Source organism: Nasonia vitripennis (genome assembly GCF_009193385.2).
Source record: "Nasonia vitripennis strain AsymCx chromosome 3 unlocalized genomic scaffold, Nvit_psr_1.1 chr3_random0004, whole genome shotgun sequence".
NCBI lineage: Eukaryota > Metazoa > Arthropoda > Insecta > Hymenoptera > Pteromalidae > Nasonia > Nasonia vitripennis.
Window position 1 is genome coordinate 4,197,590 of NW_022279623.1, and position 23,759 is coordinate 4,221,348.

A 23,759-nucleotide genomic window follows, 5' to 3' on the forward strand; every position below is an offset into this window, starting at 1 on the left:
TGATGATATCCTATCATCGACCGATTCTGATAGCGATGAACAAAGTGATGTAGATGAAATGTTTGATGATATTTTCGATGATTATGAAGCCAATGATTATCGTATTCCACGAGTTGAAAATTTTGTAGTTAATGTTGTACATAACCTCAAACCTCACATAGTCAGCTCGCCTAACCGTCTATTGTTTACACGCGCTGAACGTCGGTCAGTCGGTTAGCGTAGGGCTACCAACCTAACTACTAACCGAAATTTCATTTCCGAACATACTACACATCAGCGCGCGCATGTACTCGCCGCGCTACGGCGCGAAATTCAAAATTCACCCTCCCGCTCTTACATAACCCGAACAGATACGTTAAATTAAAAAATTCTTACTTCAAAATTTAGAATACCTACGCCTATAGTACCAAAAAAATTATGAAGCGCGGCATAATTTATTTACATATAGTAGATGATAATGGATATAGTAATATTAACCAACCATATAGAAACGTAGAATAAAAATAGCGATAAAAGAGGTTCAATACCATCACGAATACTTTTTTGTCGAGTTATCTTACTTTTCACATTTATCACATTTTCTACTCGTATCGTATAATCAACGGCTTTTCATGAAATGCGCCGTGTCTCCCCGGTAATCAGAAGAATTAATTATATTCCTTATTAATTATACAGAACGTTGAATTCAACTTCGTTATAGCCATCCTTTCTCGGCGAACTTTTTGACGATCATGTACACTCGCTCTTTGTACAAATCGCTCGGTTTGGCCATCATGACTTGGTCCTTCATGTTGTTTAGATCCAACTCCTGGTCTACCTCCAACGTGAAGAATTTAACAGCCATGAGACATTGGAAGAGGCTCTTCTTTCCAGCAAGCATCAAACTCTTCTCAAAACTTTCTTTCGTAAAGGGACTGGAATCGACGCCTAATTTATCCAACTCCTGAACTAGCTTAGCGTGATAGGCATCGAGAAGTTCGTCGAACTGGTTTTTCATCACGTTGGTACTGGTGCTCGCGCACAGGAAGTACGGCAGGTCCTTCAAAGGACTGCAGACGAGAGCTATTTGAAAGTCGACAAACTTGATGTCCTTGACCTTGCCCTCGTCATCTGTGAACAGTAACACGGAAATAATGATCGATAAGGTCTCGTTTAAGCCGATTACAGAATCAATGATTCAAAGCTGAGTAAAGTGACCTACCGTGTTGGAACATTATGTTATTGACCCAAAAATCACCGTGGTTTATTGAGATCCAAGGTTCGATTTTTTCGATTTCCATGAAGGACTCGAAGCCATTTTGCTCGGTAATGAGACCCCTTATTTTCTGCTCGTACTGAACTAACCGCTGGTCGCTGCAGACCACTTCGATCGTATGGTCTATCACGTCTTCAAATTGTTTTATATCCGTCATGTCAAATGGAAAGTTGTCGATAATCTTCTGAGCCTCTGCGAACTCTTTCGGTTTTTTATGCCTCAGCGCCATACCCAACGCATGGTACCGAGCCAACTGGGTGATGGCTATTACCGCGTGCTCGAAGTCTAATCCTGTTTACAAAGAATGATAACTACATTCGCCATTGCAATAATATAAATTCAATTATATAATAGTGTTATTTCATTTCTATTTTTGGATTAACAAATTTATTGTGCAGCTGATAGAATATATGATTCGAGAAAAAAAAAACAGTATAAATCGCGCACAGAAAAAGTTGATCCGTCAACTACTAGACGCCAAGCAAAAAGGGAGATGCAAACTACTTTTATTTGACGAAAAAATATTCATAAATCTACATACTAATTTGGAATTTCACAATCGTTATTTCAAATGATACTGCACTACCGTGAATCAGGCGATAATTGATCATATCTCGAGTGATCACACGAGGTTTATGATTGAAAAAAAGGTTCACAAGGTGAATAAGTTTTTTAGCTGCACATTCGCACCAAATGCAGAGTTGTTTGTTGGTGCTTTCAAAGCATTGTGCAGTTAGTCAGCTGATCATAGCCGTTATTGAATTAACTAATATATATATATATATATATATATATATATATATATATATATCTAGTTTTGCTTTGGTCATTCCTCGATGTTGACGAACCCAGCATTTATAATAACGTTGCTTGATATTTGTCGATTTCAAAAGTATTTACCGTGTTAAAGATATCGTAAAAAATAAAAATAAAATGACGCAACAACAAAAATTTTTTTCTTTTGTATCGTTTATCAATTGTACTTTGCAAAATTTTTAGTAGATGAGCAGTGAGTTGTAATTATGTAAAATAAGTTTTGCTATTACCATACGCGCCATTTAAACATACGCGCAGCAATTAAACTTATTTCTTTGAAAATCACGAACTGTTTCGATAATGAAATCATACATACCTTTCATTCTATTCATCGTGTCGTATCCGCGAACCTTCAGGTTTTCCAACAGCATGACCGCGTCCTCGTCCGCGACATCCGGCGTCTCCTCGTTCCTCGACAGTCTTCCAGCATAAATTTTTGGAAAAATGTCGATGATTTCGTCTTCCTCCAGTCCGACCTCTCGTTCCAGTTGTTTGTACATCGGCGCCAGAGTCTGTATCACGTAAATCTCCTTGGCGAACGACACGCTGCTATTGAAAATAGATCTCTGGAACTCCGAGCTCGGTATCATCTTCGCGACCAGGTGAAGCTTCTCTTCCGGCGAGCTTTTCGTCCTCTTGATCAAAGCCTCGACCTTCAGCATCGTACTCGCGTAGTTTTCACCCTTTGGGAGTAACAAGGACGTTGTGGATTCCACCACTTGCACATCCTTACCGATACTCTCGAGCAAGAGACTCTGCAGGTCTCGCAACACAACTTCGTGGTTCTCGTCTCCGTTTTGCACTACCGTGACGTTCTCCATAGTCGAAACGACTTCGACGCACTACACTCGCAACGAGAATAAAAAGAATTCAACCAGGTCGCGCGGCTTTTATCGGAATACCATATCAGCGAGTTCTGTTACTTCTGTGTGTCACAAAAATGTGTAATAATGTAATCTCTATCCCTAGGAACACACGAGTGCAGATAATCGCTCGTAGGTAGACTTCGAGCGTCAGAATTTCATTGCGGAGATGTAGCTACTGAGTTCAGCTATGTAACCGAGCATCTCCCCGCCACTTTTTTGCCATTGAGTCCCCCCGCGACAAGTGTTGCTCTTGACAAGAGCATTAGCTGCACTATAGCCATATGTGTAACTGGGATATACGTCATGCAGGATGACCGGCTATTTGGCTGCGAGGAGGTTTTTTTTTAATTTTGGAGTAGCCGGAGAGGATATCCTGATATTTTCTTTTGTATTATAATAACTCCGATAATGACAGTTCGTGGGATGGTTCAAGGCTGTCGGCTTGCTTTGACTCTTTTTCAGCGTATAAGACAAGGTACTCGCTGTTCGAATAAACGCGTCGACTTTCCTGGTATTAATTAAGTGATGGAGTATTTCTAAAGACAAATAAAAAGTGGATTTCGGCCCAATTGATTTGCTTGTATAAAAGTCGTTCATTTAAAATTGCAACGTCATTCAAGCAAATCGTTTCAATTACGTATTTTAGAAATTAATATTATACGTTCAATTAAATATGTATATATTGACAATCAAAATAATTACGATTTCGAATAAAAAATTATGTATTGTAACTTCTGGTAGAAACAGATTTAAACATTTATCCAGATGTGAAGATGACTTGACAGATGTTCTGAGAAATAATCCAACTTTTAATATTGATGTGTACGTATTTCAAGATTTTGCGCTGTACTTTGTAATAATAGAGCAGATAAGGAAAGTATAAAGCCAATGCCAAATATGGATAACAAATATAACGGTTGGCATACTCTAGATTCTTGGATGGTCTTGTTATCGTAGTGGTAGCGATTCAATTATTATTATCGGTTTATAGATAGGATGAATTGATTTGCAATCGTATTTCCTAGTAAAAATTTTAGAATACAAAGAAAAAAATTATATTTTATTAAATTTTCTTGCATTTGTGCGATTTCTTAATTTCATTCTTATTTTTTTACAGTTTATAACAATTTTGTTAATTTTCTATTGCATAATGTTACGTTTAATCGAACTACTTGATCATTTACTTTTGTTGATTCTATTTCAATTAATTTTATCATTATCACAATGTTACATTACTCAAATTGTAAACTGAGTAAATGAAATGTGTCAAATAACTTAGTTGGCATCGCTGCAGAGAGTTGTGAATGGATTCAACCTACATTCCTAGTTTTCCAACTTGCCTGACTTATACATAAATAATTCCGTCTCACGGTCGCAGAGCAGTTCGTGTATACGTAATCAACGAGTAAATTACTCACATATGAGCTATAAAGTGTGTACAAGAACAGCGATGAATGAAAATAGTCTTTTTTTATGTTTAACCGATTTGTGCTAGTGTTGAATTCCTTAGCATTTTTCGAAATCTCCAATGTGTTGATTAAATGTTTTATTTTTTATAGCAAGAGATATACGGATTCAATTTTTTTAAGAATGAAGTCAATGCAATGAATTTTCGTTTTTTTATTTTAGAACAAATATATTGCATCTATTAAAATATTTATAATACTCTTTGATTTCTTTAGTATTAATAGCAAATTTCTCGAACTGTCTCATATTTTTGCACAATTTTTCTAAAATATTTGGAATAATTTCTACACGTTTCCACACAGCAAATCAGTCGATCGAATTTTCATCAACTTGATACAGCCATCCCTTCTCAACAAACTTTTTAACGCATCTGCGCAGCTTCTCCATAAACAAAGAGTCCAACTTTTCTTCCATAAGTAAACCGAAAAAATTTTTAACCTTGTCCGGATCGTCAACTTCAGCTGTCATGATCTTTATAAAAAAGGGACAGTGCAAAAACTCCTTGAATCCATCAATCTTGATCCTCTCGTCAAACTTGTCCCTCGAAAAAACTTTCGTGTCGATGTCCAGTCGCTTCAGCACCTCGATGAAGTTCTTGTAGTAGAGATCCAGTAAATCGTCGAAGCTGTGCTCCATCACTTCGGCGCTCAAGTTCGTCGTAAGAAAGAAGACCAACTCCCTCAAGGGACTCATGATCACGTAGTTCTGAAAGTCCACGAACTTCACGCCGTCGATACTGCCGGATTGTTGATCTCTGTGAAACATGAAGTTGTTGATCCAGAAGTCCGCGTGGATCACAGTGGACCACGGTTCCGGGGTGGGTCTATCCAGAGCTTTTATTGGTCCAGACCTGGTAACATAGAAGAGCACTTAATTGACGCGTGTGCATTTATCATTGAGGATACTCATAAATTTGTTTGCGCATGCCTCAAAGCGTTTTATTATTGTTTTGCATACACAGTTCCGAGATAATCACGCGCTCCGATGGCATGCAAAAATTTTATGAATAACTTCACTCAAGTATAACATTTTTATTGTTTGCTGAGTAATTGAGAATATGTCGTTTCGTCATAATTGGATTTCCAAAATAATCAAAAAGTCATAATATAAGGGTAAGGTTTGATCCATCGAGCATTGAGCTTATATAATGACTCAAAACACGCGTTATCGGTTAAATTATCGCTGAAAATAATTCTCTTTTAGATTAAGCCCGAATCAAATAACGAGCAGTACCAAAAGAATTCATGATAAACATTGTACATATCCGACGCTCGGCCATGTAATACCCTCGAACCTTGAGATTCTCCATCAGAATGACGGCGTCGTCGTCAAACTCGTCACCGCCCTTTAGTGAAAATCGAACACCGTACAATTTAGGAACGGGGTAGAAAACATCCTTAACGCCAAACTCTCGTTCCAGCCTCTGATACGACGGTATTAGTTCCCCGTACAAGAATGCCTCCTTTCTGAAGCTGTACGAACTGTCGAAGATCATCCTCTGGAAGTCCGAACCCGGTAGCATCTTCGCGACCGTCTCCAGACTTTCCTCCTTGCCGTCATTTTTCCGTATCTCTACTCTCACCTTCAGTATCGTACTGCCGTAATTTTCTCCCAGTTTCAGTAACGGCTCGGTATGATAATCCAAAATCTCAAGTTCATCGTCAGCCAGACTTTTGCGCAGCAGAGGCTCAAGCTCGCGAAGCTCGATCTCGTAGATCTTTGCCGGCTCGGCTGTCATTTCACGATGACTCGTCGTATCGCTGCGTCGATCTATATTAATGATGATGAAGCTTCCGTCGACACTATGACACGCTCGTGAACAAGTCGTTAACGAGATAAATCGTCAAGCTAGGTCCGCAAAGTAACACAGCTGCTAGTGACGGTGTAAAATGGATGTAAAACTAATCTTGTTGATGAAAGAATTCGCGAAGAAATTCTTGTTAATAAAAGAATGAGCTTTCTACTAGAAGTAGCAGATTGTACTGATGAGATGCAGCCATAATTGTAGGCAATTAGCGAGATTTCCCGACGTTATCGCATCCGCGATAGCGATTCATTGGCTTTTTCATGCACTCGTGATGTTATAGCATCATAAAAGAACAGGAAAATTCGCCAGTTTTTCAATTAGTCGTATCTAGTATCAATAGCCTACTATCTTCATAATTCATTTACAATAGAAAACTGTGGTTTTTTTTGGCATCATCGCGTTAGCTCGCTTATTTCCACAAACTTTATGATGTATAGGAATATGACAGCTGTCCCCTTCAGAGTTTAATTTAGAATAATATTATACCTATGCGATGTACTGGGAATTATTTTACAAACAAAACAAATTGCAAGACTATTTTTTCGGATCGATCTAAATTTAGACGTACATGCGAGTATATTTTATAAAAAAGGTAGTTTATTAAAAAATAATATCGTTCATTGCTTCGTACATACGCTGGGTAAAAACATAACAAAACACTGTAACACAGAATACATCAAAACAATTTACAATTTTAACATTGCAATATTCAACATCTTCATCAAGAATCATGGTGCTTTGGCTTAACTAACCAGCCCTTTTCATTGAATTTTTTGACACTTCTGCGCAGCCTAGACATAAACCTTTCGTTCCCCGAACCTGCGTCCTTAAACTTCTCGACGCTGTCGAATTTCTCGTCTGCCTTGATATCTGCGCACATCATCTTCAGCATGAACGGACAATGCGGGAACTCTTCGTAGGCGTCGATCTTCATTCTCTCGTCGAATTTGTCCCTGGCGAATGGTTCCGTGTCGCACTTGATCCTCTTGAGCACCTCGATGAACTTCTCGTAGTAGATGTCCAGAAGCTCATCGAACTGATTCTTCATGACATCGGCATTCGTGCTGGCTATGAGGAAGAAGGTCAGCTCTCGTAAAGGACTGAGGAAGAGGTAGTTCTGAAAGTCCACGAACTTCACGTCGTCGACTCGGTTGGACTTAGGGTCCTTGTGGAACATGATATTGTTGACCCAGAAATCCGAGTGGATTATGGTACTCCAAGGTTCGGTTGGTAGGGCCGTCCAGTCCATAGCGGACTTCTGTGACATCGCCCCTTTGGTTGCGCCCGAGAAGACTGACAATTCGGGATCTTCGGATATCAACCGCTGGATCGTGTTGGTTATGTCTTCGAAGCCACTGGTGTCTGACGGATACGCCAGGCACTTCGAACGGAACTTGAGGACCTCGAAATACTCTGGCTTGTGACACTTCATCGCCATACCCAGCGCATGGAACCTGGCTAGTGATGTTATGGCTGTTTTTGCGTGTTCGAAGTCCAGACCTGCAAGAGAATCGATGACATCTATGATTAATGCTAATAATAAAGATAGAAAGAACTCTAGAATTGGTACACAACTATAAGTATTACTATCTACAAGCTCGTAAATACAGTGTTGTTTAAAAGTGAATTTTAAATATGTAGTTATTTAAAATTCTACGATAATCTTCGTAGAAACCGACGATGTAAATGCGTATTGTAGTTATACTCTAGTGGAAATAAAAAATGTAATAAAGTGTAATAAAATATAAGAAAATGTAACAAATCGTACTATTTTGTACGTTTTTGTTGGATTGTGGTCCTTTTTTACGTTTTATTACAGTTTGATACATTTTATTACATTTTGTTACGTTTTATTACAATTTATTACAAATCCATCGATCCAGGATTTCATGGGGGTCTCTTCTTTGAAACGACAAATGTAACAATACCTAAAAAAGTATAACAAAATGTAAAAAATTGTCTGTAAGCGTTATATATAATATAAGAAAATGGCAACTTTTTTATTTTCTTACTTCTGCTTACATCCTTTTACTTATTCTTACAATTTCTTATGCATTGTTACATTTCATTATAAAATGAATAGTTAAAAATATATATTGACTACATTAGGCTGCAAAATAACATGTGTAATAAAATGTAATAAAATGTAAAAAAAGTTAATAAATCTGAAAATGTAAGAAAGTGTACAAGAACGTATGAGAAAAACGGTCCGAAATCCAACAAAAAGGTATAGTTTCTTACGTTTTCTTACATTTTTCTACGTTTTATTACAATTTATTACGATTTATTACATTTTTTCCACTAACGTATAATTTCATTCTATAGCTAATACCGTCGCTCCGTACGAAGACTAGCACAGTTCATATTTTCAAACGAAAACCAGCACAACTTACGATTTGCTGCGAAGAGTAGCACAGTTCAGAAATGCCGTGAAGAGTAGCACAACTCACGTATTTCCCGTGAAAACTAGCACAACTCGCGACTTTTATTACTTAAAATGTGAATATTTTACGCTTTTATTGGATTATTGGGTTAGTTAAGTTCATGAAAACCTTGGACAAAGATAGATAAACCTCAAAGTTTTAAAAAGTTTCGAAAACTTGAAACTTGAAAACTTGAAACTCGAAAAAAGTGAACAATTTAAATAAATTATTGTATTTGTAAAAACAATTTTAAATTCGGTAAAAAGTTGTAAATTGTGAACATTTAAAAATGTTCATTAGGGACATTTTTGCAAAAATCGAGAAATTTTTATAAAAAATCATTGTTGAAAGTTTGAGTTGTACTAGTTTTCGTGGCAAATGCGCAAGTTGTGCTAGTCTTCGTAGGAAATTTTGAATTGTGCTAGTCTAGCGTCCGTAAAATTAGTTGTGCTACTTATGGCGGGAAATTTGAACAGTGCTACTCTTCGTAGGGAGCGACGATACAATGACGTGCCAAAAACATGTATTTGTTTTTTATATAGTAAGGCTACTATTTACGTTTGCATACACATATAGTGAAGATACTGCATCTTGTACTATAATTAGAACCAACCTTCTACTGCATATGTATGCATACTTAGAAGGTAACAATTTTCGATACTTCGCAACGCATTTTTCCTATGTAAAATTTTTCGAAATTCACTTACTAATTAATCATCAATAATTACAGATAACTGACAATAGGCACTCATTCGCATTCATGTAAAAATAACGATGCTCTATAGTCGCGGCACACTATATAACTGCTAACATTTATAATCAGACAAAAATGCATGTTTCTTGATACCATATCGTTGGTTGCTACAAAGTATAGTAGTACAATTCAATGAATTCTTTAAGTTACGATAATATTCGTAGAAACGGACGATGTAAATGCGTGTTGTCTACATGTATAAAATATTGTAAAATCGAAATTCATGAGCACATACCTTCCCGCCTTTCTCCCGTATAATAACCCAGAACCTTCAGGTTCTGCATAAGTATAACAGCATCCTCGTCAAAGTCTTCCTCGCTCTTCAGCGAATACCTCGCCCCATAAAATGGCGGCACGATATCAAAAACCTCGTCGCTCTTTATTCCGAATTCTCGCTCCAATCGTTGATAAGACGGTATCAGCTCCTCGTACAGAAAGGCCTCCTTCCTGAACGTGTACGGGCTGTCGAAGATCATTCTCTGGAAATCGGTTGGCGGCAGCATCTTCGCCACGAGTTCCAGCACTTCCTCCTTCGCCTCATCTCTGACACTTATCTTGACGGTGGCGCGGACTTTGAAAATGCTGCTGCCGTAATTTTCGCCAGACGGCAACAGAGACTCGGAAGTAAAACTCACAAGCTTGAGCTCGTCGCTGAGCTTTTTGCGCAACAGCGACTCCAAATCTCGCAAAACGATCTCCCGCGGTTCTGGGGCTTTGTCCATCATCTTCTTGAAAACTTCTTTTTACCTTGCAAATTTAACGAAATTCACGACAAAGTGCGAGCAAATAAACGCAGTGTTTTTTCAAGCGTTATACTGCGTGTTCACTGGGTTTGCGAGCCACGTTTTGTCGGTGATCGCGCTTATGAGCTGCTATCCTTCCCCTTCCACTTGTTACAGCGAGTCTGGCTTTCTGGCACGAAGTTAGCTTGAGTATGTGAGAAGCGATGACTTGTGCGTGTATCCGTGTGTCTATATTTGATAAGCACCGCCGTCTCTGTGGGCCACAGACTGTGCCCGTGAAGCAACGCTTTGAGTAAATTTCGTTAGGTAACTGCGTAGAAGAATTTTGCTTCCTTCTTAAAGAAGCCTTGTAATAGTAATTTTTGGAGTTTGTGTAAAAACATGAAGGAAATATGTTTTGAGGCATTTTAAGTCGAAAAATAGTGTTTTCAGAAAACGTCCGTATGGATGCGCGCGTGTGTGTGTTCGTTCGTATCGCCTCTAGCTCAGCTTCTATTCAGTGGATTTTAATCCACCAAGTCTCATTTTCTTTGTTTTTACTAGTACTTTACTAGATAACAGTCCGTTTTTACATTTTCTGGACCATTTTTTTTATATCGATTTTTTATTTTTAAGATTTCAGATTTTTTCTAATAAAGTTATTGGAAAAGTTGATGAAAGTAAATTGATTAGTATGTACTTGAAAAAGAATAAAATTACCTATCTTTTTACGGCGGAAAATTTATATTATCGTTTGTCGATGTTTGAAATTGTTTTAACTCGAAAACTAAGTTTTGAATCTTTCTAAAAAAAAGCATGATTATTGAAAGTTATTAGGACTATACTTCACTTTAATTTTAAGTCATTTCATGGGGCAGATCCTGAGAAAAACTTCAACAACTGAAAAAAGTCGTTTTTCTACGTGACGCGGTAACTAGAGTAAAAAGGCATTAATCAAGTTCAAATTTTAGATTTAGTTAGCATTATATAGCACTTCGATCCCAATGTTTGTGTTGTTTACGAAACCAGTTAGTTTCAAAGATATTAAGCTTCAAAATTTTGTTTCTAACTCTGTATACTTTGCATTATTGAAAACTGCATCGCTTATATCTCTATAGCGCCCTCACAGTGGTGGGTGGGTTAAGTAATTTTAGCTCCAACGTGCGGGTAATTGGCGTTCGCGGCTACCTCAGACATACTGTCATCTTGCGTCAGTATTCGCAAGCGACGGCAGCAACGCCGGCGGTGCGGTGCATGCGCGGCTGCCCTCCGGTACTCAAAACCATCGAAGGTATGACCTTCGAATATACCGAGGATATAGCGGGAGTATACCAGGGGTATACCAGGGGTATATATCGGAAGTACCCGAGGGTATACTAAGGATACTCGAGGATATACCGAAGTTACCCGAGGGTACCTGAGAGTATTTTGGGCTATCTTCATGACAATGCGGCCAACACGACAAATTCCCCCACATATGTGATAAATACTATATACTAGACGAATACACGTGCACCGATATTTTGCGCAATATATGCAGTTACATGGAATATTGCTTAATATTGCTTAATATTTTTTTTAAGCCTGTACTACTGCTAGTACCCGATACTGACAGAAAACCGCCGGATCTAACCAAAAACCTTTATGAACCACGGTAGTTTCAAAATATCCACTTTTTCCAGAAAGATAATCATCTCAAGAGTGCGTTAAGGCGAGGCAGTGACAACAGCTCTTGATTATTTCTGCAGCAGAGAGTAGCGCTTGATACCAGCTGACGTCGTGCTACGGTCTGTCTAGACAGCATGCCATTAGATCATCTTCAGGCAGATACTTTATTGCATGCTCTTTGTAGGAAACACGATATAAACTATGAAATGAAAAATAAAATGTACCAATTGCAAATTTTATTAAAATGTATCATACTTTGTACAAGCTAGCAAACCCTTCAAGGAAGCAAGCTGAATACAATAAACCTTTTTTAAAAAGAATCTCTTTTAATTGTTTTGGCTTTCGCATTAAATTTTTCATTTTCAAACCAGTTTAACAATTAGCTATGCGAGCTATGCGAAAGAAAGATAGGGAGAGAGCGAGAGAGAGAGAGAGAGAGAGAGAGAGAGAGAGAGAGATTTAGATTAGATTTATTAGATTTATTTGGCGTACAATATGTTGTACGATAAATTGTATACAGCAGGAAATAGTAGTACAGCAAAAATGTGTATTGTGATAGTATGATAATGTGAAGATGGGTTAAGCGAGAGTGTGTGAGTGTGTGCGTTTGCGTGAATGTGTACAAGTGAGAGAGAGAGAGAGAGAGAGAGAGAGAGAGAGAGAGAGAGAGAGAGAGAGAGAGAGAGAGAGAGAGAGAGAGAGAGAGAGAGAGCGAGAGAGAGAGATTTAATTATATATATGTAATTGATTCGAAATAATTTTATCCATCTAAATAATAAAAAAAAAAACTTGATAGAATTATATATGAATTAAAAACAATTCTGATATTAAGCAATACCTAATGTTGAAGGAAACTACGTGCCAAAGAATTGGCAGCGGTTTTTTGCTTTATCATCGATATGTCGCAGTATAGAGAATTTTTAGTGTACCGGCGACGAAAATGCGCAGTCACGTCGATATCGCACTTGAAAAAGGCATTGTAAACTTTATCAGATATAGACATAGAGGATCACGTGCATCGATAAGATAATCCGTACATGTAAATACAGACGATTTGCTTTTGGTTTCGTCAAAACAGCTTAATGATCGTTTTCAGCAAAACACTATGACATCGCAAGTAGAAAGCATGTTGAATTAGTGTAATTGGAAAATGTTATACCATCAGCTTGTTCAATTGCTTCTTCAACAAGACATTAGTTCTTTTAAAAATAATAAAGAGTAATAAAAAACAGCTTTGAGCTTTTCCGCAAAGAAGCCTATGATTCTTCTAACATAAAGCATTTATATGGATTTTAAAATAATCACGGAAGAAAATATATTCTTATCCAATCATAAAAATTATTGGAAAAGTCTAAGATAAACAACAAATTACAATTAAATCAATGAAATTGCAAAAAATTGGGGCACCAACGGCACGCGGGGTTCCCAAGCGGTCACCCATCCAAGTACTAACCGCGCCTAACGCTGCTTAACTTCGGTGATCGGACGAGAACCGGTGCGTTCAGCGTAGTATGGCTGTTGGCGAGGTTAAATAAATTTTGCATGATCAAATTGAAGCTTTGAACAAACTTGAAACATTTTGAACAACAAATTACATTTAAATATGTTACATTGCAAGATACTGAGACGTAATAAAGAAAAGTAATAAATCATAAAAAATAATTATAAAATACATTTTAAAAAATAAATATTGGAATAGATTTTTAACGTACGTGTACATTTCTAGATTTCGACTAGGATAATATGAATTAACAGTGAATCAAGTTAAAATCAATTTGGTTTACAAATCCAGTCCTTCGCGGCGTACTTCTTGACGCAGCAGCGAATCCTGTGTCTGAAGCAATCGTTCAGTCACTCGTCGCTCATGAACTTCGAAAAATTAAGCATATCCTCAGCCTTGACATCTGCGCACATGACTTTCAACATAAACGGACAGTGCGGAAACACTTCGAACGCGTCTATCTTCAGCCTCTCGTCGAACTCATTCCTAGCAAAAGGTTTCGTATCAGCTTTCATCTTCGTTAGAACCTCGATGAAGGTCTCGTAGTACAAATCCAGCAGTTCGTCAAAGTGATTCTCAATAACATCGACGCTAGGGCTGGACGTGAGAAAGAAGGCAAGCTCGCGCAGTGGACTGAGAAACAGGTAATTCTGAAAGTCCACGAACTTGATGTCGTCAAGTTTTTTGGATGCCGAATCTTGGTGGAACATCATGTTACTGATCCAGAAGTCCTGGTGGATAATGGTGGACCAAGGTTCGGTCGGTATGGCTGTCCAGGCATCTTTTAACTTTTGGGCCATCGTTTCTTTGGTGAAGTCCGAGTGGATCCCGATTTCGGGATCCCCGCACATGATGCGGATGAATTGTTTATTGGCGGGCTCGTCGAAGAATATGTTTGCGAAGGCCGGAAATTCTGGAGGTTTGGATTGGCTTTTGATGAGCTCGAAGTAGTCGAGCTTGTGGTGCTTCATGGCTATGCCCAGGGCGTGAAAGCGAGCCAAAGCTTGTAGAGCAATTTTCGTACGATCGTAATCCAAACCTGAAATACAAGCACTTATACTATTTTATTATGTATATAAGCCTGCAGCTTTTGATATGCTTTGTAATTTGTTTTTGTACTTTGTTTTTGACTTGTAGTGCAGGATTACTATCTATACTACTTTTATTTATTACCAACCACTCAGTCTTATCGTTTTCTCTATTATTGACATGTACTTATAGCGTCTGTTTACCTTGCTGTCTATCAGCCGTGTTGTATCCCTGAAACTTCAAGTTCTGCATAAGTATCACAGCATCGTCGTCGACATCCCCGCAATCCTTCAGCGAGTATTTTACCCCATAGATTTCCGGTGCCACATTAAAAATCTCATCATCCTTGATTCCGAATTCTTGTTCCAATCGCTGATATGACGGTATCAGCTCGTTGTACATGAAGGCCTCCTTCTTCAAAGTAAATGAGCAGCCCAACATGCGCTGAAAATTCGTGGGTGGTAGCATCTTCGCAACCAAGTGCAAATATTCCTTTTCGGACTCCTTGCTCCTTTTGATGATCGCGTGAACTTTCAGCATCGTGCTTTGGTAGTGCTCACCTGGTGGCAGAAGTTTTGCGTAGCAACGGCTCCAACTCCCGCAACTCTACTTTATAAAACTCTATCTGGCTCATATCCATTTTTAAAGGACTGAAAACGAATCGAGGATCACGAGAAAAACTTTGAACACCTGTTGTCTGACCAACGATAAACGCATAGTATCTCATTGACCATATCAACTGTCAGTAGAATGATGCGTGCAGTGTGTTGTAGTCTGCAGACTCGTAGTTTCTAATGCATACGCTGTTATTAGCAGTACTAGTGGCCCCCTCTATTGCATCTCACTTGTGTGAACTCGACACCGGTGGAGTCTGGATTATGTCAGTGTGCATCTATTACTGTGGCGATGAGGTAATTTTAGCACAGAAAGCTTTGTTATTGACTACAGGAATCTGAAGGGTAATAATATCTCCATGACCATATCGTCACTCCCTACGAAGACTAGCACATTTCCAATCCCTTTGGAAGAGTAGTACTTTTCAGTTTTCGCCGCAAAGAGTAGCAGAGGTCAAGCTTTTGCCGCGAAGACTAGCTCGTTTCACGTCTTTGCCACGAAGACTAGTACTTTTCACGAAAACACTTGCGGTTTCGGGGCTTTATGCTTGAAAAATTGATGATATTTATGAACGCCAATTAAGTGGTACATTGTAACATTCCCATGCAAAGAGACAGCTAGTACAAAAATTATTAAAGTTTTTCTCATACTAAAAAGAGCATTAGTTTGACCGCTTGGGAACCCCACGTGCCGTTGGTATCCCAATTTTTTGACACTTTTTTCAATTTTTTGAATTCAAATTATCAAATTTTAACTCCTCCAAGCCACTGGAGAGTAATTATTATATTCCAGTTTGTTGCCAAACTTAGAATTGCGATTCTCATAAGGTCGATTTTAATAATTATAATGTTTATCTTGTCAGACCTGATAACTTTAACAGAATATTTAAGCTTAGTCTCAAAGGGAGATAAAAATTTTACAGAAATTTAAAAATTTTTCACATTTGTTTCAATAATGTATACCGCTAACAACCATATTACGCTTAATTCACCGGTTCTCGTCCGATCACCGAAGTTAAGCAGCGTTAGGCGCGGTTAGTACTTGGATGGGTGACCGCTTGGGAACCCCGCGTGCCGTTGGTACCCAATTTTTTTTTTTTTTTGAAAATTTTGTCGACTTTTTAAATTTTAACTTTTAATGTGTTTTATTAATACTCAACTAGTGGTGAATAATTATTTTAATTTTATTATACAATAGCAATACAACATTTTAATGAACTGTTGACTTAAGATCATTCGAATATTACTGACATTCGATAATCATTATAACCGTATAGCATGTCTTATCCACCCTGGTTGTTTCTACTGATGCTAAGAGCACCTTCATTTTTATTTCGGAGGGCGGATGATCATGTGACAATTATTTGCCAAGATATCTAATACTATCAGTATGTCATACTATTATTATTTTGATTTTCAATATCCATTTCATTAAAAATTGTAGTGGAAAAAACTTATATGTGTCATCACATTGAATCCAAAATCTTACGTATAAAACTATATACCTCGAATTTTGTAATATTTAGCAAAAAATAATGCACGGTATGTGTAAATATTTATTTTATCTATATTAGTATAAATGACCTAGGATATATAAACTTGATCAGTGAAATTCTTCATAAATATCATTCAATTAAATTATAATCCCATTATACCAATATAATATAACAGGATAACATATAATTTCCATCAATAGTAACGAATCATTTATGAGAGACATATGAGACTCGTGCAAATAAATTGTTCTACGTTCGATTTATTCGCCGCTACAACACTACTCCGTGCAATCGCTCAGGTGTTTCCATCCACCCCTTCTCCGCATACTTCTTTACGCACCTACGCAGTTTACCCAGCATCGTTTCGTTCAGCACTTCCTGAAAAATGTTCTGAGGAGTGACATCATCTTTGTGTACATCCGCTGTCAGGATATTTAACATAACAACGCTTTGCGGAAACTGTACGAAAGCGTCGATTTTGAGTCTTTCCTCAAACTTCTCTCGAGTAAATTGGTTCGTGTCGCACTTCAACCGGCTAAGAGCCTCGATAAAGTTTCCATAGTACAAAGCCAGCAACTCGTCAAATTCGTGCTCCATCACGTCGTCCTTCAAACTGGTCACGAAGAAGAAGATCAGTTCGCGCAGTGGACTCATGTATTGGTAGTTCTGAAAGTCCACAAACTTCACGTCGTCGACTCGGTTGGACTTTGGATCCTTATGGAACATGATGTTATTGACCCAGAAATCCGAGTGGATGATGGTCGACCACGACTCGATGGATTTAGTGCCCCAATTTTTAGAAGAATCCTGGCTCAACGCCGCTTTAACGAAATCCGAATGAATCGACATCTCTGGATCGTTGCTGGTGGCTTGGATTAATGCCTCGATAGGCTCCTTATAAAATTGCTCAGGCGGGGGTGTCAGACCTTTGCAGCGCTCCTTGAGAATCTCGAAATACTCGGGCTTGTGCAACTTCATCGCAAATCCCAGAGCGTGAAAACGGGCTAACACTTTTACGGCCGCTCGTGCGTGCTCCAAATCTGTACCTGCGTTCGAACAAGTGTTGTGATTATCAACTATTCAAGGCTCTTAACGCTGATGTAAAGACAAAAGCGCAGAGAACTATTTGAATTTTATACCTTCTCGCCTGTTTCCCGTGTAATATCCCAGCACTTTGAGATTCTGCATGAGTATCACGGCATCATCGTCGAAATCTTTCTTGCCTTTCAAAGAGTACCTCGCCCCGTAGAATTCTGGCACGATGTCAAAGGCATCTACGACTCCTAACTCCTGTCCCAGTCGCTGGTACGACGGCATTAGCTCCTCGTACAGGAAAGCTTCCTTCCTGAAGGTCGTGGAGCTTTCAAAGATCATTCTTTGCAAATCGGTCGGTGGTAGCATCTTTGCCACGAGGTCCAAAGTTTCCTCGTCCGCATCTTTCGTATTTTTAACCACCGCGTGTACTTTGAGAATGGAACTACCGTAGTTCTCACCCGGAGGCAGCAGAGGTTCGACACTGTGATTAACGACTCTCAGCTCGTCGCCGAGCTTTTTGCTCAGTAGGGATTCCAATTCCCGTAACTCGACGTTGTGCAATTCGATTTTTTCCGGCATTTCTGCTCGTATTGATTTTCGTTGGTTATACAACACAGAGTATGCAATACGTGACAGTTCTGCGCCTGACGACGCCTCAAGACTAATGAATATGGCTCAATCAAATTTCTGCTGATTCTCGTCGCCTACTGATAACAAGTGTCTGCTGAATAATGACAAGAATCTACAGGTGGGCTTCGGTAATGGAGCATATCAAAGCGATCAAAGATATTGTTCTTCCCGGTCCGAATAAGAGATTGCTCATACCTCACACCTTACACTGCTAACAAAAATCAGATCAAGCTTAATCGAGCCATCGCATCAAGTGCGCGAAATGTAAATGATTTACACAGGTGGAGTTATTATCGCTCGAGAAAAACGTGTGAGACAAAAACACCGATAAACTTCGCAAATTATCTAGCAAATGTTTTTTTTCAAAAACGATAACTTTGTGCTTAGCAATTATCGCAATGAAAATTATAATGACGATGTGAATACTGATATCAGGGATGATGGGTATGTAAATACATAACATAATTATATTGAATGTATATGAATATTTTGTTTTTGTTACAAACTATTAGCCTTAAAGGCAAAAGTAACAAGTTCAGACCTGCGAGTTAAAAATACTGCAATCAATTGTACTAGTATAATACATGACTTTGTACAAAAATATAAAAGCTATTCGATACATTCGGGTGGATTATGTAACACTGCATTAAACTGTACAACAATAACCCAAATCGATCCCCCCAATAAAGACAGCAATTCGAAATTAATTCGCTTTCTCAATCCAGCCCTTCTCCGCGTATTTCATCACGCACATGCGTATCCTCTTCCTGAACCCCTCACTGATCGAATCCTCCTGCATGAATTTGTCAGGGTTGTCAAACTGCTCGTCCTCCTTGACTTCCGAAGTCATAATCTTCAGCATAAACGAGCAGTGAAGAAGCTCCTCGTAAGCGTCGATCTTCAGTCTCGCGTCGAACTTGTCTCTAGCAAAGGGCTCCGTGTCGACCCTCATCCTCTTCAGCACCTCGATAAACTTTTCGTAGTAGAGATTTAGGAGTTGGTCGAATCCGTTCTCCATCACATCGGCGTTCATACTGGCCAGAAGGAAGAACGTCAGCTCGCGCAGGGGACTCATCAGCAGATAGTTTTGAAAGTCCACGAACTTCACGTCGTCCACCTCGTTGGATATCGGATTTTTGCGAAACATTATGTTGTTAACCCAGAAGTCGGAGTGTACTATCGTAGACCAGGGCTCGGGAGGTACGGTGAACCAGTGACTCGGATCAGACGCCTTGGGCATGATGTGCTCGATGAAGTCCGAGTGCACGGCTATCTCAGGATCCTGCTTCATCACGCGTATGAACATGTTGACGCATTCCTCGAAGCCGTTATCATCTGGAAACTTCAGAGCTTTCGAACGAGCCTTCAGACCATCAAAGTACTCGGGCTTGTGCTGCTTCATCGCCATACCTAGTGCGTGAAAGCGCGCTAGCGCAACTGTGGCTATTTTGGCGTGCTCGAGGTCCAAACCTGCGTGAAAATAGAAGAATAATTAGTGTCATCGTTATTAACTAAATGAATTTCGAATTATAAAATTATGTAATTTAATATATTGGATGCAGTTCTTTGCTGATACTTTTATTTCTTCAAGATTACGATTAAAACATTCCATACACGTGTAGCACAATAAATTCAATGCCAATTTATCGCATTATAAATTCTTACGATCAGTCGTTAACAATATCTACAAATAAAACATTCTCTTATCAGTCTGACGTAGCCTGCCTTACACTACTCAAACCACGTAATTTAATCCGCAATTCTACGTCGTTACAACTACGAGATAAAACTTTATTGCAATAAGCGCTCACCTGAAAGATACGAGTCGTAAAAGCGCATATACCTTCTCGTCTGTCTCCCGTGTAATATCCCAGGACCTTCAGGTTCCGCATGAGCAGCACGGCGTCGTCGTCAAAACTTCCTTCGTCCTCCGTCAAGGAATACCTCGCCCCGTAAAATTCTGGAACTATGTCAAACACTTCCTCGTCTCTCAGCCCGAACTCCCGTTCCAATCGCTGATAAGACGGTATCATCTCCTCGTACAAAAAGGCCTCTTTCCTGAAGGTGTACGAACTGTCAAACATCGCCCGCTGAAAATCGGTCGGCGGCAGCATCTTCGCCACCAGCTCCAGATCTTCCTTATCGGCGGTTCTACTTCTCTTGATCACGGCGTGGACCTTCAGCATCGTGCTGCCGTAATTTTCTCCCGACGGCAGCAGGGACTCGGCTGCGTAATCGACAAGCTCGAGGTCATCGCCCAGCTTCTTGCGCAACAGCGGTTCCAGATCGCGGAGTTCGATCTGGTAGATTTTCGCTGGTCCTCCCGGCATCGTTTAAATGGCACTTTTATTTACTAGAAACTATAAGCTTGAAATACGAGAGTACTCGACGAACTGCGCGCAAACGCTGCTCTCCGCGATACTGTAGCCTCTCTCAGCGTTTCTTATTGTGTGTAGCACACTGACACGCACTATGTTGTACATAGCTAGACGCGCGGAGAGCGTGAGAGTTTAGCACGTGCTCCATCAGGTGTAGCGCATAGTCAGCAGCTCAGATGGCTGAGGCCCCCTCTGCACTTGTAAGTTATAGCTTATGGTTGACGACCTCGATGTCGTGGAATTTTTAACCGCGATCTGGCGCTGTTATCTGCGCGATGAGATGTATTAAATGTATACTCTCTCCGTGTAAAATAGTGAAATTTCACTGATTGATAGTGCATATGCGCTAATTTATACAGTGAAAAGTATGCAACTGCTGAATAGTGACTATTCACTGAATGAATTAGTGAAACGGTTACTGCTTAAATCAGTGAAAATGTCGGATTTGAAATCGATTAGAAATGTACACTGAGGAACAAAAAAATTAATTTCTTTCTTTGTTTAATTTATTTTAGACTTATTATAAATTTTTATTAATTTAGTATGAATATTATATTATTTAGAAACAAAGAAATTAAATTAAATTTTTTGTCGGTGGCGAGAATGGGTCATCAGCGTGGTAGTCGGGCGTGCTATCCGTTTACCTTTTTTTTATATAATCGTTTTATTTATTTAAATTTTACATATTTGTTGAATCCAGTACAGAAATACGTACAAAAAAAAGGTACATCATTTTGATTGTAATAGTATAAATGGCCCTGTCTGGGCTTTTGAATACAAACTTAGGCTGGGGTTGTAATGTTATTGATCACTAAGTTTAGACTGTAAGATGTTATCTTTTACACACTGATTGGCTGGTGGTTTAAATAGGAAAAGATAGTGTATTGTGTAGAAAAAACTATTCACTCTGAGTTTCCTTAATGCTAAAGAAGATATATACAAATGTACAGATAACTATAAGACTAGTTACGCTCTGTCGCTGGCATACTTTTCTTGGATGCGGTGATTGTTTATTTTATCTCTGTGCGAAGTGTCTGTTGCATAAATTAGTTTATGCGCTTTGATCCTAGTTGGTATAGATTTATCAGCTAGATCGGCTCCAGTGATAGATGATAGGAACTCCATCTTCGTTTTGCAGGTCCTCGGCTTATTTATCAGCTGCTCGGTGTTAGTGAGAGCGAATTTCTTGATCTCTGGGTTTCTACTGTGCATAATGAAGGCGAAGTAGTTGCGACATATTTTTAGGACGAAGTTGTCGATTCTAGGTAGATTAGCCTTCTCGTAGATGGTCTTGTTTTTGACGCATCTTTGGAAGTCTGATTTCTGAGAACGCCAGGAGCGAAGGCATGTGCGGAGGCATTTGCGTTCGAATACCCTCATTCTTTCCGTGGTAGAGGAGTTTCTGTTGTACCAGATCGGGGCTCCGTAAGTAAGAATGGGTCGAACAAGCAGTGAATAGCAGATTAACTTTCCTCTGCTGTTGAGGTGTTTGCTGTAGAAGAGTTTGGAGTTGGCTTTGAAAGCTTTGGAGGCTTTTTCTAGCTGTACATCAATGTGTGTATTGATGCGTAGTCATTGATCGAGATGAATGCCCAGGTACTTCACCGTTTGTTTATGTGGGATCGCCGTTCGGACATTCTCATGGTTGAGTATCTGAATTTTAAAGTTTCGCCAGTCCTTTACTTCTTTTTTTGGAGAGCCTGTTCGTTGGTAGTCTGAAGAGGATGATTCTCACATTTATCCGGGTTGATAGTAAGAAGCCAGTCCTTGTAGTAGTCATTAATTTTATTACAAAGCTCTTTGAGCTTATGCTTGATTTCATTAGGGTATTTTCCACCGACGTAGGCGGTGTAATCGTCAGCAAAGGCGATAGCGTGTAATTTGTTTCCTTGGTTTTGGTCGAACATGTTTAGCACTTCATGCGTGTAAATGTTGAACCATATGGATGCGTTTACGGTACCTTGTTGAAGTCCGTCCTCTATTAAAAAAGCTCGCGACGAGGTGTCCTTGCCAACGGCGACGGTGAATTTTCGGTTCTGCATCATATGCCAGGTGAGGTGGATGATGTGAGGTCGAAAATTGAGCTCGGTCATTTTGATGAGCAGCCCTTTGATCCAGACGGAGTCAAATGCGCGCTGTAGATCTATGAGACAGGCACCAACCATTTCGTGTTGGTTAAGGTTCTGACAGATATTAGCTGTGAGATTGTGCACAGCGTTAATCGTTGAGTGGTTATGCCTGGATCTGAACTGGAAGTCCGAGATGATTTTGTTGTTTGCATTGAATTGCATTATGGTCGTGTTGGGGAGGGCTTCAAACACTTTGCTGATGTTAAGCTGTAGGCTGATAGGTCTGTAACTTTCAGGTAGACAAGGGTCCTTGTCTTTTTTGGGGACAGGCAGTATTTTACCTGTTTTCCACCTATCTCGAAAATAGCTATTGTTGAAGAGGGCAGTGTAGTATTGTACGAAGCATACTGGAAAGTTTTTTATAGCGAGATTGGGAATTTGATCGATCCCGGACGAGAACTTGTTTTTTAGGTTCTTGAGTACGCAGAATGTGTCATAAACTGAGGATTTTTGTCGTTAAAGTTGGTGAATGTGATCTGGTTGTTGGTGCGAAGTGTTATTGTATTCTCAATCTGAGTGTAGATAGCTTCAATCTTCTTATGTACTTCGTTATTCAGATTGGACAATTTGCCAGCGTTAACCCTCTCAAAGTGGGAGCCGATGATATCTAAGCTTGTGGTTGTGTCGTTGGTAGTAAAGTAGTCACCGCTTTTGGTCAGCTTATTTGTGTTCAGGCTTAGTCTGTTTATTGTGTGGTTATCTGTGCTTTTGATTTTTATATTATCAATTTTGATGAGCTGTGATGGTCTAAAAATACTGTTTAAAGCTGGGAAAAAATTTGCGCTATCCTTGTGATTGATATTGTTTTGCTTATTGGCCTAATATGAGTTGCAAGCAATAGCAAATTCTTTGCTGATTTCGTATTTGACTGCCTGTAATTGGTTCTGGAGATTGGAGATGAGAGTTCTCGCATACTGGTTGTTTGTGTTGGTTCTGCGCCTAAAGTTATTGAGTTCCGTTAGAAGTTTGGATTTTTTCTTGTATAATCTCTCGATTTTGGGGTTAACTTATTTCATCATGCTGTTGGCAGGTTCGAACGTAGGAACTGTGGCTTCAATAATATTCATGATGGTAGTGTCAAGCTTTCTTGTTAAGTTACGGTTCGTCGGAATGCCAATTTCATCGTGTTCAATGAGGTGAGTACGAAAATTTTCCCATTTTGTTAGTTT

General features: G+C 39.2%; 5 protein-coding genes, 1 long non-coding RNA gene, 1 other non-coding gene and 1 pseudogene across 9 annotated transcripts; 2 read left to right on the forward strand and 6 right to left on the reverse strand.

Annotated features, from left to right (window-relative positions):
- Positions 1–375: 375 nt before the first annotated feature.
- LOC100116463 lies at positions 376–3,179 on the reverse strand. The gene is made up of 3 exons (XM_031925662.2): positions 2,388–3,179; positions 1,202–1,546; positions 376–1,110 (listed from the first exon to the last, which is right to left on the reverse strand). Exons 1-3 carry the CDS (start codon positions 2,890–2,892, stop codon positions 695–697), a joined length of 1,266 nt encoding a protein of 421 aa, XP_031781522.1. The 5' UTR covers positions 2,893–3,179; the 3' UTR covers positions 376–694.
- A 142-nt stretch (positions 3,180–3,321) lies between these two features.
- On the reverse strand, positions 3,322–6,676 carry LOC100678411. 3 transcript variants are annotated; one of them, XM_031925675.2, is made up of 2 exons: positions 5,987–6,676; positions 3,322–5,254 (listed from the first exon to the last, which is right to left on the reverse strand). In XM_031925675.2, the coding sequence occupies exon 2, from the start codon at positions 5,167–5,169 to the stop codon at positions 4,711–4,713; it is 459 nt and encodes a 152-aa protein (XP_031781535.1). In that variant the 5' UTR covers positions 5,170–5,254; positions 5,987–6,676; the 3' UTR covers positions 3,322–4,710. The 3 variants fall into 3 exon arrangements, with proteins under 3 accessions (XP_031781535.1, XP_031781533.1, XP_031781534.1); XM_031925673.2 differs by having other exon boundaries at positions 5,638–6,676; XM_031925674.1 differs by having other exon boundaries at positions 4,543–5,254; positions 5,699–6,676.
- LOC107980924 lies at positions 5,015–12,095 on the forward strand. The gene is made up of 2 exons (XR_004226982.2): positions 5,015–5,257; positions 11,793–12,095. It is a non-coding gene; the product is annotated as an uncharacterized LOC107980924 (long non-coding RNA).
- Positions 6,787–10,440, reverse strand: LOC100116429. The gene is made up of 2 exons (XM_001600881.6): positions 9,624–10,440; positions 6,787–7,711 (listed from the first exon to the last, which is right to left on the reverse strand). Exons 1-2 carry the CDS (start codon positions 10,111–10,113, stop codon positions 6,933–6,935), a joined length of 1,269 nt encoding a protein of 422 aa, XP_001600931.2. The 5' UTR covers positions 10,114–10,440; the 3' UTR covers positions 6,787–6,932.
- A 1,087-nt stretch (positions 12,096–13,182) lies between the features above and the next one.
- Positions 13,183–13,301, reverse strand: LOC116416673. The gene has a single exon (XR_004227006.1). It is a non-coding gene; the product is annotated as a 5S ribosomal RNA (ribosomal RNA).
- Positions 13,302–15,886: 2,585 nt separating this feature from the next.
- On the forward strand, positions 15,887–16,005 carry LOC116416676 (annotated as a pseudogene).
- Positions 16,006–16,091: 86 nt separating this feature from the next.
- Positions 16,092–20,516, reverse strand: LOC100116396. The gene is made up of 3 exons (XM_001600855.6): positions 19,895–20,516; positions 17,558–19,767; positions 16,092–17,464 (listed from the first exon to the last, which is right to left on the reverse strand). The coding sequence occupies exons 2-3, from the start codon at positions 18,030–18,032 to the stop codon at positions 16,689–16,691; spliced, it is 1,251 nt and encodes a 416-aa protein (XP_001600905.2). The 5' UTR covers positions 18,033–19,767; positions 19,895–20,516; the 3' UTR covers positions 16,092–16,688.
- Positions 18,546–20,614, reverse strand: LOC100116359. The gene is made up of 2 exons (XM_001600826.6): positions 19,927–20,614; positions 18,546–19,553 (listed from the first exon to the last, which is right to left on the reverse strand). Exons 1-2 carry the CDS (start codon positions 20,411–20,413, stop codon positions 18,787–18,789), a joined length of 1,254 nt encoding a protein of 417 aa, XP_001600876.1. The 5' UTR covers positions 20,414–20,614; the 3' UTR covers positions 18,546–18,786.
- Between the last annotated feature and the right edge of the window lie 3,145 nt (positions 20,615–23,759).